The sequence below is a fragment of the Cicer arietinum genome, chromosome 1 (assembly GCF_000331145.2).
Source record: "Cicer arietinum cultivar CDC Frontier isolate Library 1 chromosome 1, Cicar.CDCFrontier_v2.0, whole genome shotgun sequence".
In the NCBI taxonomy this organism is placed as follows: domain Eukaryota; kingdom Viridiplantae; phylum Streptophyta; class Magnoliopsida; order Fabales; family Fabaceae; genus Cicer; species Cicer arietinum.
This window is the reverse complement of record NC_021160.2, coordinates 4,934,064-4,951,081: the sequence shown is the minus strand read 5'-3', so window position 1 is coordinate 4,951,081 and position 17,018 is coordinate 4,934,064. Positions and strand designations below refer to the sequence as shown.

At 33.0% G+C, this 17,018-nt stretch overlaps 3 protein-coding genes across 5 annotated transcripts in view; 1 reads left to right on the top strand and 2 right to left on the bottom strand.

Moving 5' to 3' along the window:
* Positions 1 to 2,591, top strand: part of LOC101513199 (uncharacterized) — a 3,325-nt gene extending 734 nt beyond the window's left edge. Inside the window, exons 2-3 of the mRNA XM_004486052.4 lie at positions 1 to 1,701; positions 1,987 to 2,591. Of these exons, the coding sequence (XP_004486109.1) occupies positions 1 to 1,701; positions 1,987 to 2,409 (2,124 nt within the window). The 3' untranslated portion in view covers positions 2,410 to 2,591. The remainder of the gene's footprint in view (positions 1,702 to 1,986) is intronic.
* An 89-nt stretch (positions 2,592 to 2,680) lies between these two features.
* LOC105851533 (elongation factor Tu, mitochondrial-like) lies at positions 2,681 to 6,270 on the bottom strand. Its single transcript, XM_012712551.3, has 12 exons — positions 6,023 to 6,270; positions 5,586 to 5,661; positions 5,285 to 5,377; positions 5,081 to 5,155; positions 4,815 to 4,919; positions 4,640 to 4,730; positions 4,331 to 4,536; positions 4,098 to 4,181; positions 3,935 to 4,000; positions 3,772 to 3,834; positions 3,416 to 3,656; positions 2,681 to 3,079 (listed from the first exon to the last, which is right to left on the bottom strand). Exons 1-12 carry the CDS (start codon positions 6,247 to 6,249, stop codon positions 3,009 to 3,011), a joined length of 1,398 nt encoding a protein of 465 aa, XP_012568005.1. The 5' UTR covers positions 6,250 to 6,270; the 3' UTR covers positions 2,681 to 3,008.
* A 963-nt stretch (positions 6,271 to 7,233) lies between these two features.
* On the bottom strand, positions 7,234 to 12,593 carry LOC101512873 (uncharacterized). 3 transcript variants are annotated; one of them, XM_012712522.3, is made up of 13 exons: positions 12,347 to 12,593; positions 11,564 to 11,645; positions 11,094 to 11,197; positions 10,797 to 10,923; positions 10,331 to 10,425; positions 9,944 to 10,067; positions 9,591 to 9,671; positions 9,261 to 9,359; positions 8,942 to 9,103; positions 8,778 to 8,838; positions 8,587 to 8,660; positions 8,150 to 8,323; positions 7,234 to 7,956 (listed from the first exon to the last, which is right to left on the bottom strand). In XM_012712522.3, the coding sequence occupies exons 1-13, from the start codon at positions 12,382 to 12,384 to the stop codon at positions 7,447 to 7,449; spliced, it is 1,731 nt and encodes a 576-aa protein (XP_012567976.1). In that variant the 5' UTR covers positions 12,385 to 12,593; the 3' UTR covers positions 7,234 to 7,446. The 3 variants fall into 3 exon arrangements, with proteins under 3 accessions (XP_012567976.1, XP_012567987.1, XP_073226654.1); XM_012712533.3 differs by having other exon boundaries at positions 8,587 to 8,654; positions 12,347 to 12,589; XM_073370553.1 differs by lacking the exon at positions 12,347 to 12,593 and adding an exon at positions 12,140 to 12,160.
* Positions 12,594 to 17,018: the final 4,425 nt, after the last annotated feature.

The window sequence follows — 17,018 nt, the reverse complement described above, 5'->3', positions numbered from 1 at the left end:
AGCAGGAGTCATGAGCTTGAATGGCAGCATCAAGCTACATGGTCTATTACTGAGTCTGGAATCTATAGTTTCCGGATGCTGAGATCGAGTTCGAGTTTTGTTGTTCAAAGTATAAAGAATCTTTGCAGGCCTATTAATGCTGCTGTCAAGAAGCATAGGAGAGACACAGTGGAAGCGAATGTAGTTGCTCCGAGGTTTTGGGATAACAGAAACACAAGGACACCGACTCGAACGTGGATTAGCTCGGATGTTCCACTTCTACCATATGCTAAATGGTTTTTCATTTCAAGGCATATCAGCAAGCTTCTGTATTGGCTTCAGCTTCTTTCTGCAACAGCTTGTGTTGTTCTGTCATCAACAAAGCTTATCAGGCAAAACTATGGAGAGATTGCTAAGGGAGATACTGATAAGAGGAACCGTGAATCTGCTCTCGATATATTTTATGCATTGGCACTTGCTGAAGCTTTGTTGTTCTTAACTGAAAAGGCTTATTGGGAGTGGAAAATCAGCTACTGTGAACTGTTGGATGAGGTTAACAGAGAGTGCGAGCTCGGGCCATCGGGGATGGTATCTATAAGGAGATTCTTTTATGATGCTTATTCGAGGTGTGTCAATGGAAGCATATTTGATGGATTGAAAATGGATATGGTCTCTTTTGCTTTAGATCTCTTGGCCTCAAACTCACCTGATGAGGAGCTTATTGGAGCTAGAATTCTTCGACAATTCGCAAACAGTGAGAGGTTTTCGAATGATACACTTCAAAAGATTGGAATTTCTATATCTGTGGTGGAGAGACTAGTTGAGATGTTGAATTGGACAGACCACAATGAGGAAGAAATTAGGCTGTCGGCTGCAGAGATTCTATCAAAACTTGCTGGCAAAAAGCAAAACTCTCTACGCATATCCGGGATACCGGGAGCTATGGAATCAATATCATCTCTACTTCAAACTAACAGGAATTGTATGCATGCTGCTGATGAAGTTGGAGAAAAGAAACTCATATTTGATCACCCGAATTATGGGTTCTGGACATTTAACCATTTGGGACTACTCATTCTGAAGAAACTTGCCCACGATCACGACAACTGTGGAAAGATTGGAAATACGAGAGGACTACTTCCAAAGATCATAGATTTCACACATGCTGAAGAGAGGCTTCTGAAGAATGAAAATGTTACTCCGTCGCAAATTCTGACAGTGAAGAGATCTTTGCAGCTGGTGAAGATGCTGGCTAGCACAACAGGAACTTATGGAAAACATCTTAGAAAAGAGATTTCAGAGGTAGTTTTCACAATCAGCAATATCAGAGACATTTTAAGACATGGTGAGAAGCACCCTTTGCTACAGAAACTGAGCATAGAAATTTTAACTAGTCTGGCACTGGAAGGTGAAGCAACAGAAAGGATTGGAGGTACAGGTGGAGTGCTTAAAGAATTGTTTAATATATTTTTCAAACAAAGCATACCAGAAAATCAGAAAGATGTAACAACTGTTGCTGGTGAGGCGCTAGCAATGCTGGCATTAGAAAGCAAGAGCAATTGCCATCGGATTTTGAAGTTGAGAGTGTTGGAAAGGCTTGTAGAAGCATTGAAAAATCCGATGATTCGTGTCAGTGCTGCTAGAATTCTAAGAAATTTATGCACTTACAGTGGATCAGAATGCTTCAACCAGCTAAAGGGGGTCACAGCAGCAGCTCCCATAGTAAGTGTTATTTTGATTTGACCATTATAAGTTTTTGTTGCGACTGTTGTTGCGATTACGCTGCGAACCTTTTATATTACAGTAATATGTGGGCACTCATGTAGCCGTAATTGCGGTTGAGATGTTGCGGAAACCTCTAAATTTGTTATATTGCAGCCACAATTGCAATTGCGGACCGCAATATAAAACCATGTGTTTATAGTATGTTTCTATTGTATTCAGTAAAAAATACACCCTTGGTTAAAAAAATCTTGATCAATGTTTGACCATTCTTCAACCTCGCAGGTACTTCAAGCAATCATGTCACAAGAGAACAAGCTACAAGAAGTGATGGTTGGACTAGCAGCAAATGTTTTCACATTCATGACTTCTTCTGAATCAAGCACTGTGTTTCAAGAAGCTGATATCACTGAGGCTGAACTTGCCAAAAAGTTAGTCCAGATTCTCAAGAAACATGAATATCCAGCAACAAAGGTCCCACGGATAAGGAGGTTTGTGATAGAGCTAGCTATTTGGATGATGAAAGACAATGCAAAAAACATAAATACTTTTAAGGATCTTCAAATGGAAGAGGTGTTGGAGGGTGTATTAGAGACCACATCAGAGCTTGAAAGCTTTAATGTTTTCTCTGGTACTGTCGGTCTGAATCGGCACAATCTAACAATTCACTCACTTGTTGAGACAGCATTGAAGTTGCTGGAAGACTAGTAAAATAATCGAACACAGTAAATTATTGCAAGATCATATTGATCCAAAGAAATCACTGTAATAGTGTACTTCTTGTACATATGTGTGTGAAACATTCATGGGCTGAAAAGCTATAGCCTGAGTCAGTAACTTATTCATTATATTTTTTATTCTGATTCAATGTTATTATTTCTATTAAATTATTCATAGTTTCCATTTATTTTAAAGACATAAGCTTTCAGCATTGAAACTCAAAGTATTCTTGCTTTCAACGAAGGTTCATAGTTCTATAGTTACCAGATGTTTTGATGCTACAATTGAGGCAAAAAATGAAGTTATTCTAACAACACTCAGAAGAAAAACAAGTAGTTAATTATGATTAAATTGGCCTTATTAACTGAACCTAAAAGGAATTTAACCACTAACCCAATATCTAAATCTACTATTATAATTCTCTAACAGATAAAACAGACTAATTCAAATGGAACCAACACATCAAGTGTCAAAAATAGTCTCATCATAGACTACTTCCTGCATGCTGGTCTCGGCCGGTCCCTACACACGACTTAATTACAAATTACTCGACAAAAAAATTGTTGACTCCATATCATATCAACATTCTAGGAAATCACTTTGGAGACCACTCCTGCACCAACTGTCCTGCCTCCTTCTCTCAAAGCAAACCTTTGTCCTGTTAATAAATTAAATGATTGTTTTAAGATTATATTTTTTAATGTGGTCACACACAATAATGTTGCATATATGAAATCAAAGTAAATAATAACTAAGAAACAAACACAATGCAAAAACAGTTTCAGCTACTAACCTCTACAAAATTTAGACCTGCTAAATCATTAAAAATTAAATTCCACACAAAGATTATTGAATGAGATAATATGATCTTATTTAGTAATTATTCTAAGAAAGCAAAAGATGATATAAAAAAAATGATATTTATGTGATCCATCATAGATAATTCTTCATATTTATCTTCCATATAACAAATTGCATCTAGGATCAAACTTACCGGTTTCAAGAGGAACAGGTAATATCAGCTCAAAAGTTGCAGTCACATTATCACCAGGCATAACCATCTTAACATTTTCAGGTAACTGCACTTTTCCAGTAATGTCTGCAGTCCTCAGGTAAAACTGAGGCATATAGTTAGAGAAAAATGCGGTATGACGGCCACCTTCATCTTTTGAGAGGACATAAATCTCTGCTTCAAACTTCTTATATGTTTTCAATGCACCAGGCTTTGTGATAACCTATCATTTTCATCAAAAAAAGGTTAATTTTCATAAAATGAAATGGTAAACTGCATTTATTTATTTTATGCATTAATATTCCATAACACTTTGAATCAGAATCAGTTTCACTCACCATTCCCCTCTGTACATCATCTCGCTTAAGACCTCGTAGAAGAAGTCCGACATTATCACCAGCCTAGAAAATGGACACATAAGATTCAGTTAACCACCAATCAAATTTGCAAGGAAAAATAAAGTAGAGGATGTAAATTAAAAGGTTATATGATTTAACTCACTTGTCCTCTATCCAAAATTTTCTTGAACATTTCAACACCAGTTACAGTAGTCTTCAAAGGTTCACTCTGCACACAAAAGACTGATAAATACAAAAACATATACCATAAAGTAAAAAAACTCATGGATATGATATGATAATACACATTTAAATTCCATGTGTACCTTTGTTAGTCCCAGTATTTCAACCTCTTCACCAACTTTGACAGTGCCTTGTTCAACACGACCGGTGACAACAGTTCCACGCCCCTTCACATAAACCGAAGTAAATATGAGCAAGTCATTGCAGGAATTAGAGAACAGAATGTGGCATTGTATCATGAATGAGAATAATTTTGATATACACATGTTATGGTATGAAATTTCTACTTACCTGAATAGAGAAAACTTCTACTTACCTGAATAGAGAAAACATCTTCTATTGGCATTAAGAAAGGCTTGTCAAGCTGGCGCACGGGATCAGAAATGTATTCATCCACAGCATCCATTAGTTTCAAGATAGCTTTTTTTCCAAGCTCTTCATTAGTCCCTTGCAATGCAGACAGAGCTGAACCTCTTACAATTGGGATATCATCCCCTGGAAACTTGTAGAAGTTGAGTAGTTCTGCAGAAAAGTTGTTTGTAAAAGGATACACATATTAACAAAAAGAGTTAGATTTTTCCTTCTCATTCAAATAAAATTAAAACTGTGAGGTGACTCTTCATACCGCGAAGCTCCATTTCCACAAGTTCAAGTAACTCTGGATCATCAACAGCATCTACTTTATTTAGAAAACATACCAGTGATGGCACACCAACCTGCAAAGAAAAGTTTAAGCTCTTATGATTTTGGTTAAGAATATAAAAAAATGCTTTTACATGTTAACAAAAAGAATAACCTACCTGACGAGCGAGGAGTATATGTTCCTTTGTTTGAGGCATTGGACCATCTGGAGCAGAAACCACGAGGATTCCGCCATCCATTTGTGCAGCTCCAGTTATCATGTTCTGTAATTACACCAAACGAATTAAGAATGAGAACAAGACTCAGGAGCGTTAATCATGCTCAAATCGAATCGAACAATCTCCAAAGTAATGCAATGTATTGTCAATATAGAAGAAAAAAGAGTCGTAATTTACACCCAAAAATCAAAATAATAGTTTGTTACCTTGACATAATCTGCATGTCCTGGGCAATCAACATGGGCATAATGCCTCTTTGCTGTCTCATACTCAACATGAGCCTGCAAGATCAACAAGATAATCAAGAGTAATTTTACAAAATCTCAAAACTAAAAAACTTCACAAGATGCATGATTTGATTATGGATTTTAAAATTGAAAAACTCAGAGAAAATGAAGGGTGCGTCTTACTGTAGCAATAGTAATTCCTCTCTTTTTCTCCTCAGGAGCCTTGTCTATTTCATCAAAAGCAATGGCCTTGGCTTTACCTTCATCAGCTAGCACCTGTTCCACAAAATAAATTAATTCACTTGTATAATAAGTATATATTGTCCAGCACAATACTTGAACTGAAATGTATCACACAAATTTATTGCCAACAGGTAATAATAGAAAGAAAAAAAAAGTGACAGAAATTAGAATTCCTCTCCACTATTAAAGTATGATCATATATAATATAATAGGTCGAAATGAACCTCCAAATTAATAATACCTTTGTGATTGCAGCAGTTAGTGTAGTTTTTCCATGATCTACATGGCCAATGGTGCCAACATTAAGATGTGGCTTTCTGCAAAAGAGAACAACAACAATACATAAAAATGAAACAATTTGTTACCTAATAATAACAACTTCCACTTCAAGTAACTAATTAAAAGGGTAATACATTATAAAACACCGATACATTGACACGCATATTAATTTGAGAAAATATAAAGGATTTAATATAACCACATATTTCGGTATTGTGTCAGATATTACACATGAGACACGCTTTCAATCATAACATGAAGGTGGTGCTACATAATGATATAAAAAAACCTAATTTATTAATGTGCATGATGAATGCATGCACGTAATTTATAAGCATGCATCACGAGCAATGTAGGATGATAAATGAAGTGAGGGTAATGAATGAATGAACGAATTACGTTCGTGTGAAAGTGGCCATGGATCTCCGGAGAGAAAGAAGAGCAGATGCATTGTTGGTGGAAGAAGTTGAACGAGATATGATGAAATGGAAAGAGAGGAGAAGGCGTTTTCTGAAGATAGCAATGGAAGCCATTGGAGATAGGAGCTTGGAAATGGAATGGAATGGAAGGAATGAACAACAGAGAGAAGAGAGAGAGAAGGATGAGTGTAGAACAGAACTGATCATTGAGACAGTTTGAAGAGTGAGTCAGTCGTAGGTTGTTGGTTCCTGAATTGGTTGGCAATGTGCTTAACTCACACGTCATCAACTGAATCCGTAATACACTAATTAATTTCTAATGTTTATTTAAAAATAATTCTACATATCCACGTTAATACAAGTCCAATCAACATTAACCAAAGGAGAGACTTTTTAGTGTCGTTTGAATGTGTATTTTGAGACAAAAACACATATTTTTATAAAATCATATGTGTATGGGTAAAGTTGCTAGCTTGGCCAAAAATTGTGCAATATATAATACTAGTACAAAATAAAAGAGATGTTGCTATGTTCAAGTACAATGACATCTAATTTAACTCAAACAACATAAAAACTAAGAACAAAATAAAAGGAATATTTAAGCTCCTCCTCACATCCCATTTTCCTACTTCAAATAAATCTTTTTTGGGCCTTGGATATTTTTTTCATCTTTTAGAGCATCTCTTAAAGATAAGCAACGTCTATTAATTTTTTTTATCATTAGAGTTTGATGGTTGGCAAGCTTGGTTTTTAAATAGTTAAAAATAATATTTATTTGGTAAAATAATTCTCATTTTCTTTTACAATATTTCTCATCATTTTAACTTTTCATGATATAAATTGATTAAAATAAATACATTATACTTGTTACAGATAAATAAAAAAATTACTAGCAATTTTGGAGAGCAATTTAAATAACAAATACTAACAATTTTGGGTAGCAAATTGAGATTCAAATAACAAATGTAAGGATTATTTGACATTCATAAGCAATATTTTAACTATTCAACTTTGGGGACTAATTTGAAATATTTGCTAACAAAAGGTAACATCTGAATGACTGACAATTCACAATATTATGGATGCTTTTTGTCAGGTAACATCATGGAAGGAAACAAGAGGCAAAATAAAATTGCATCCAAGGAAGACTATAACAACATCATGCATAAGCATGAGGTAATAAAGAAGAAATTCAGAAACCTTTGTTCTTGTAAGGTGTAAAAAGTAAAAACACAATAATCCTCTCTTACACTCAAAAAATCTGTTAGATGATAATGCAATCTGCCAAACTTACAAACAAGAAATTTGTATCTTTTGTCAAGTATTTATGAACTACAAACTTTTCTCTTTATAGTGACAAAAACAATGTATAACTATAACCTCCTGTAGATAAATGAGACTAAACTACTTTAGCAGTTGCAACTTGTTTCTAAAAAAGTTGAAATCCCAACGACGCATTAAGCCGTTCATGACATGGCCTGCTGGATTTTTAATGACAGTTAATGTGGCTTTGGTATTATGCGATATGTCAATCTCTGATGAACATTTTGAGCTAGAAGAACTATCACTATGCGAAGAAGAACAATTCGTCATATTGCCAGATGAAGTGTCCAGTGATGGTGGTGAAAGGCATGGTAGTGAACTTGGTTGATCATATGCCAGCTTTGGGGAATGAAGCACTGCAATGGAGTTCGACTCGGCTTTCGAGGGCTCACATATATCAGATGCTGCAGAAGTGGTTTGTGCTGTTGAATGCATGCTGTGTTTGACTAAAGAGGATTCTGTCTCCATAGGTTTGGAAATCTCATGTGAAGTATTTGAGTTATCTTTATCTAATGGTTCTACAGACACGGTGCTGATGCCACTAACGGCAGGTTGTTCTATCAGAGACTCTATCACTGCTTCCATCAACATCTGTATATAATATGGGGAAGTCAATAACAAACAACAGTTATTTTATTGCACTGTATATTTTTTTGGAGGGAAGAATTGAAGCGAAAAAGGATGAATATCAGTGGGTTGTGGCGACAAGGCCACTCTGCCACTTACAATACTTGATCGCTTATTTAAAATTTCAAAGTATGTGATAGCCAACAGGTTGACTCACTCTATGTTCTTCCTCTGCATTAGATGGAATGCCATTAAGGTCATCAAGTTGATATTCTACATACTGATCATCATCCAACGTGGTAGGAACGCGGGGATCATAGAGACGACCATTTGATAGTTCAAAGCTAAGCATTGTTGATGATGATGAGGAAAAGTCGTCACATTTCTCTTCCTGTTGGACAAGAACATCATGCAGAATTAGTGAATCTAGTTCCTTCTGAGTTTGATCACCTAACCTAGTCCATTCATGTCATGCATCTAATTAAACTTCTTATTTATAAATTTTTTATTTCACTAATAATAATATTTATTGTCTCCATCTGAAGCTAGACTTATGAACAAATATACATTCAATATTTATCACATGAATATTTTCTCAATAGCCTAGTTGCATGCTATTATTCTGACATTAGCTAAGAGCAAATAAATACAGACCTCCATCCTACTCATTGGCCTTTTTGAATGGAATTGCTTAATGGCATCCACAGTGCTTGTTGATGGTTCTGCAACTAACAAAGAAACAATTAAGAGATTGGTACAAGTGAGGTCAATATATGAAGATTCTCATACATAACAATGCCGGCAAAAACAAAACTGATGACAGATACTTGGCATTTGAGGCATACCTTTGTTTTCAGATGATGGTTCATTGTTATAACTTAACTCATGCACAGATCGCCAAACATCCTGAGTAAAAACATTATAGACTTTGAAAATATGTTGTGGAATGGAATTTTGTATTTTGACCAAAATGGAACTAAATAGATGCTTGAATGAATGGTGAATTTACCTTACCAAAGTAATCATCATTAGTAAAGTCAAAAAAAGATTCCCCAAGATCATCTTCTGGAGGTTGGAGAACATTGTTGAAAAATATGTTTATGGAATCAAAATAAAACTGAGGACGTGGCGAGTTGTGATCTCCATCAAATTTAATTATGTTTCTGTCTCCCTACAAGCATAGACAGTCATAAAACGAAGAGCATATGAAGCAGTAAAGTAACTGAGATTTGCAAGATGTCACAAAGACTTATCCGGCTATGTTAAAACAGCTTATCAGTTTAATATATAAAATGAAAAGACAAAATAGTTCTTAAAGACATATATACCATGTAAGCCTCGAGTATGCGATCTGAGTGATGAGGACGTATGAAATCATCATCAATGCCATGCCCTAGTAGAGCAGGAACAAAACAAGATTTTGCTGCCTGCAATGCAAACAAATTCTCAGTCCTCGAAAAGTACTCAATCAAACTGTACAATGTTCCATTGATTTAGCATCCAAAAATTTGAAAATAGAAGCCTTAAAGCTGATTCTGATTGAAATCATACAAATCTTAGGTACAACAATGAAGAAAAGATTATTCTTAGTCCTCAAAAAGTACATTTTTTTCATTAAACAAACTTCTATAAGGAAATAATCAAATGGAAAAGATGACCTTAATGGTGTTCAAGTCCATTATATCGAATTTTGCCTTCTTTTGGATTGTTCTTCGCATGTATTGAATTGCAAACTTCACCTGTAACAAGGGGGGAAAATTGCAGAGAAGTAATGCCTTGAGTCCATGGTCTTCAACCAAAGTTTAAGCTATTGTGCTTCTATAAAAAAAACTTTTTAATGTATTATGTCATGCATACATGAAGTGCAGTGCTAAATAAGTAATAGATCATTGACTAAGCCCGAAGCATGGAGATGCATTAAAATATGCATGACATTATGGATTAAAAGTTTTATGAAGATGATTTCTATAAAAGATATTCTCATTTACATCCAAAATTACAACTCACTCACAGTGAATTTTGGTAGACGGAATCTGTATGTATCTACGAGTTCCATCATCAAATCAACCAAATCAGAGAAGGGACTGTCTAAAACCATCCCTGCAATTGAAGGATCTTCAGCACCATACATAAGGCTGCAAGGAATGACATAATCAGCAAAAACAACAAAAACCGTATGCCCTGTAATATTGAATTGCTAAACACTAAGAGAGTTTATATATTGAATTTTTAAGCTTAATCAACTTCTTTGAAACAATTAACTACAATATCTGAGTGATAACAGATCTAATTACACTTCCTTGATACAAAGTACAAACCATCTGTATGAATACTAATTAGAAATTTTTATTTTAACTCATTCAAAAGTTAGTCAGATGAGTGAATAACGAAAACCAACCTAGTCACAGCGCCCATTGAGCGTCCCCATAAGCCAATAAGGGATACATTTTCATCCGCCCTCAGATAATTTACCACAGCCTTCAAGTCGTCCTTCTGAAAACAGCAAAGAATGTCGGATGAATTTTGTAACAAAAAATGACAACAAAGAAAATGTAGTAATACATATGCAAACTCCTAGTGGAGAACAATACTCAACTCAATCATTTCTTTCCTAGTTGATATAACAAAATCAATTAAAAGAAATAACGATTACTCGATTAATATACATGCGATGTGACGTGATAAGTTTCATTCTGTCAATGATAGAGTATCCCAATAAACATGTTACCAAGGATATAGTATTTTACTAAAATGTGATGACGAAAAAATTGAGATCAAGAAAATTAACCCCTATTGAGATGTCTATAAGATCATATTAACATCATAAGGATATTCTTGCAAACATTTATTGATCAAGCACTTACTTCATTCCAACCAAGAGTAACATGTTCCCCTCCAGAAATTCCTGATCCTGAGAAATCAAGAGCAAAAACTGTAATATTTGAAGGAAGTAAAACCATTGCAGCTTCACTGGCATCTACCCTGCATCCACTGCCATAAACATCGAACAAGGTGAGCACGACCGTAACAAACTAAAATCAGAAAAGTGCATATATTGTACAACAAAGAAATGTATGTTCAAAGCGAACTCATTAGTTTACAATAAAACTCTTCAAAGCATCAACTTGTATGCTAACCAAGGCATATTGTCCTAGATTCACCTGTTTCCATGGCAATATATCACACACGGTAGCGGCTTTCCATCAGGACTAACTATAGGCATGTAATGACTGCATTGAAGAACATCACCACGGCTGTTTTTTATCTGCAAAATATTAAATATTACATGACAGCCTAATAATTCAAGTCACCAACTCATTGATATATAGAATTGTGATGGAAACAAACAAAGACATAAACAAGAACACTCCAATTTCATTGATACATATAAGAATAACATCACATGCATGCATTTTACATTTGGAAATAAAATATAGTATTATGCACAAAATGCAATTAACCCTTCCTTGTTCCTTCCAAATCCAAGATAACATTCTAGATAAGACTTATGGCCTCATAAGTAGATTCATTTGTAACTACGAAATAAAATAAAAATAGTTTTTTTTTGAAACATTTCCATAGATAGATCTAATTATTTTAATGACATAATAAATTTATTGCTTAACCATACCTCGACATCCTTCCGTTGAAACCATTTCCCTTTTAGCATGAACTCATAATCCAATAGATCACTTTTTGGATCATATTCAGCTCTGCATGCCATAACAGTTACAATCATATTATCACAAAAGTGATATTGTAGATAGCAGAAGTCAATGCTAGTCCATCTTATGCTATAACTACAGAAAGATAACTAGAAAGAATATGATTTTTACCAATTATGACATGATTTATAGATCTTATTTTCAGAACACAAAAAGCAATATAAACTTGCCATAGCAGCTATAAATAAAAACTATTTTCATGTTTTATAGAAGTGAAAGAAATTTGCACTGCAAATAAGTTTTTATAGTGTTGGTACCATGTTAAGTAATAGTTACATTGCTAAAAAATTGGATCTCAAATTCCAAACTAAACGAATTTAACACAGAGCAATAATAGCACACTAAATCAAAATAAAGACAGTTTTATGATTTCTTATGGAAATGAAAAAGAAGTGAAAACATTGATTATACAGTTATACTTATATGTTACTCTACCTATTCTCTTTTGAAAAAAAAAATGTGACTCATATATAAATATATACCAAGATTCAATTGTGCTCAGTTGAGTTGAAGTTTGCAAAAGACTAAAAATCAAAACTTTGAATTCCATCAAATTCAAACTGAACAAAAAGAAGCATAAACATGTACCATCTGGGAATTTAAAGAGAAAAAGAGGAACTAGGAACACCCCAACAGAAAAAATAATAAAAAAAATAAACTTTGGTTGATAAAGTAACAAAATTTAATACCTTGGTGGACGAATGATGAACTTGACAAGTTGTTCCATGTTTTCAAATGATCAGAAATGGTATATTTCAGCTCTTGAATCAAACATGTAACAATGTTTTATCAGAGAGAGAGAGAGAGAGAGAGAGGTGACAACTGGGAGACAAAAAAGAATTAAAGAAGAGGGAACAGAAAGAAAAGGACTGGACCAGCCTCTATTGTCTTTGTTACTCTCTTTTGTTCCCTTACAACTATGCTTCTTTTTCTTTTTGTTGGAAAAAAACAATCAAATAAAATAAAAATATTAACAATTAAAAAGAATTTGTTTTTGTTGTTGTTGTCAACCTAGTATGATGTTTTACCTAGATGACAAATATGTACAGATTGTGCTTAACCTGGTTCTTGCTTGGTGGCATGAACAATGTGCATTGACATGTCAAATTATTTGCATTAATCATTACTCGTGCGTGCCATCTAGTGGTCTACATATGGAAATTCTATCCACCACACTCTTTTGAATTTTTTATGTACTAGCTCAATGATAGCTAGCAACCATGAACAGTTATAGTTGGCCCTACTTTGAAATTTATTGATTTGTCAACTTAGGAAATATCGAGTTAATAGAAATAATGTTTATGTACTATATTGTACATATATACGATAATAAATTTTAATGTGACATGTTGTCGACATTTATTAGAGTTTCAGATAAATGCATTTAAAAAATTATATGTTGTCAAAGCAAAATTTAGTGTAAAGTGTCAAATTGAAATTCAAAATTATGGATATCGAATAATTTAGGATTCTAGAGTTATGAATTAGTAAAAGTCTTTCTCAAATTGAATCACTTAAGTTAAATTACTTATCGTCAAATAATTTGATTAAGTGTGTTGAGGTGTTAATTTATAAGATAATGTAGTTTGACGACGGTGTCACGTAGATGACACATGTGAATTCTCAAATAAAAAAATGAATGACATGACACTCTATTCACAAAAGGTAAAGAAAACACGACAATAAAAAAAAATTTATCAATAGTCCTAAAAAATACAAGTGCACGTGCACTAGAAAATGATACATAAACACATGCGGAGATTCATGTGTTCAATTTGATTCTATTGAAGAGTAACAGCAATGTCAAAATAAATATTTTAATTTTAGGTGAAGACTAAGTTGCCTTTGAAAAATTATGATAATTTACTTATTGTCTAATAAAAATTTGCCACATAAGTAAATGTATAAGTAGTGTGCACCATATTTCAAAGATAACCTAAAAAAAACTTTAATTTGATGATAAAATTTATCATTTATTCATTTTATTATTTATCCCAAATATGAAAGGTCACACCTATAATAAATAAATCTTTTATAGTTAGTAGCATTTTGCATATATATATTCTAAATTTTGAATAGCATAATCTCTAGAGAGCATTTTGGAAAAGAAAATAAATAGAGATATTAAAAACTATGGTCGAAAATTTGGTATCTTAAATTATACGACGCTCACAATTTGGAATGTTATTGATAGTTTACTCCGAAATTTATAAAGTTTAACAAAAAAACATGGTTTTTGTACTAGGCACCCCCCCAATTTGACCTGCCACCCCCCCAGTATTTTTTAAAGACAAAAATACCCCTTTGTAAAACAGTATAATAATATTTTAAAAATTACCATTCAGATTTCACACCCCACCACTTTCGAAAATTTAGAAAAAAAATGTTGGATTCGAAAGTTTAAAATTTTCGAAATGAATTTTAGTAAGTTACTCGAAACTTATGCTATTTTAAAACCTTTGAAATGCAGTTTATTTCAAAAAAGACAAATTTTCGAAACTTTGGATAAATGCCAAATTTTCGAAATAGACAGTATTCGAAAATTTGCTTGCATTTGAAAGTTTCGAAATAGAGTTATGCTTCGAAAATTTGGCTTTTGATGAAACTTTCGAAATGGAGTTTCGAAACTTACAAATCTTCGAAATGCATTTTGGTCTTCGAAAGTTTGCATTTTCACCAAAGTTTCGAAATGTATGTAAGTTTCGAACTTTTCATTAAGTTAAAGTTTCGAAATGTATTTTATTATTTTTTTAAATTCAATATTTATGTTAGAAATTATTTTTAATTTTTTTTTAAATTCAATATTTAGAATATTATTTTTAATTAAATTTGTTACTAATTTTGAAATTAGGTATGAGTAGAGTTGATGTTTCTGCTTCAAAAAATGTTATAGATACTACAGAAAAATTCACCACTGATCAGGTATTATTATAACTACTGATGAATCATCACCAATTAAATATTTCTTATAGTTATATAGTTAATTTTTATTTGAAACGTATTTTGCAGGTATTTTCTTCTCGAGAAGCTGTATTTGAATGGGCAAAAGCGATTGGAAGACAAAATGGAATTTTAATTGTTACCATTCGATCAGATAAAGCAAACGGAATTAGGGGAAGAAAAGACAAATTGATTTTGGGATGCGAAAGAGGTGGAAGATATAAATCAGAATCAAAAAAATCAGTAACTTGCTCTCATAAGGAAAACTGTCCATTTACTCTCAGATGTGTACCATTAAGTGTCGGTGAAGGATGGAAAATTAGTGTTCGTTGTGGGACACACAATCATGAATTACTTGATACTGTAACCGGTCATTCCTATTTGGGGCGTTTAAACGAAGAAGAGAGGAAATTTGTCAATGATATGACAAAGTATAAGCTTGCACCCAGATTCATTCTAAATGCTTTGAAAGTGAGAAATGAAACCAATGTCACTATTCCCAGTCAAATATATAAAGCAAGGAGTACTTATCGATCATCATTGAGAGGTCCGTACACAGAAATGCAGCATCTGTTGAAGTTAATACAACAAGAAAATTATGTGCATTGGACAAGAAGACGGGAAAATTCTGATATTTTGAGAGATATTTTTTGGACGCATCCTGACTGTATAAAGTTGTTAAACACATTTCATTTTGTTTTGATATGTGATAGCACATACAAAACAAACAGATATCGGTTGCCATTACTTGAAATAGTCGGTGTCACTTCTACTAGTTTGACATTTTCAGTTGGGTTTGCTTATTTGGAAAAAGAGCGACAAGATAACTTCATATGGGCATTTGAGAAGGTACGAATGTTGTTCAAATCTGAGTCTTTGATTTCTAAAGTTATTGTGACTGATAGAGATCTTGCCATGATGAATGCGATTAGTGTTGTGTTTCCTACTTCAATACATTTGCTATGTCGTTTTCATATTGAAAAAAATGTTGGGGCAAGATGCAAACAATATGTCAAAAAGGATAGACAAGAAGAAGTAATGGATTTATGGAAAAAGATTGTCTATTCGACTAGTGTGGAAGAGTATGATCATCATTTGCAACAATTTGAGATATTGTGTGCCGATATTATTCTTTTTGTTGATTATGTGAAAGATTCATGGTTAACACCTTACAAAGAAAGGTTTGTCAACGTTTGGACCAATAGAGTGATGCATTTGGGGAGTCGCTACGTCGTCTGAAGTAATGGTCATCTCTCCAAATGGCAAATGAAATGAGCTGATCTCCCTGTGCCATCTTTCAATAAATGTCGAGACGAGACCAGCATCAACCATAGTGAGGTAGGCCGAAGAAAGAGGTAGCAACCCAGATTCCCGAATCCAACGCTCTACAGGATGTGGCACAGGAACTTCGGAAAACTTCTTCAACTTCAATCCATGAGTAATGACCTTTAACGGTCCACGATCCTGCGAGTAATTACAAAGTAATTAATTAATTAAATAACATTAAACAAATAATTGAATCAACTTAAACAAATAATTGAATAAATAAATTTAAATAAACAATTAATTAAATAAATAATTCAATAAATATATTTAAATAAACAATTAATTAAATCAACTTAAACAAATAATTGAATAAATAAATTTAAATAAACAATTAATTAAATAAATAATTCAATAAATATATTTAAATAAACAATTAATTAAATCAACTTAAACAAATAATTGAATAAATAAATTTAAATAAACAACAAATTAAATAAACTTAATTAAATAACCTTAAACAAATATTTGAATAAAATAAATTTAAATCAACTTAAACAAATATTTGAATAAATAAATTTAAATAAATTTAACTAAACAATTAATTATATATAAATTTAACTAAACAATTAATTATATATAAATTTAACTAGGACATCCTCCTCCAACTGAGGCTCAGGGACATGGTCCTCCATCTGAGGCTCAGTGACATCCTCCTCCATCTGAGGCTCAGGGACATCATCATGGATGTCTTGTCTTCGACGACGATGCCTAATTTGACGATTTGCTTCGTTTCGTCGTCTATTTGATGCTGTTGGTGGAATTCTCTCAACACCATCACCACCTCTATCACCACCTACAATATTGCGAATAATTTGGCCGAAAGCACCTCTCATCCTAGGCACTGCAACATATAAATATATAAATATTAAAAAAAATTATAAACAATAAAAAATCAATGTAACAATATATAAATAATATATTAATAATATATAAATGTAATAATATATAAATAATATGTCCAATTTCGTTTCAAAAAGTTATAAATAATATATAAAAGTACGTTTCGAACCTTTCCCAGACCAAAACCTTCGAAACTGTGTTTCGAAACTTTCCCAGATCCAAACTTTCGAAATTAGGTTTCGAAACTTTCCCAGA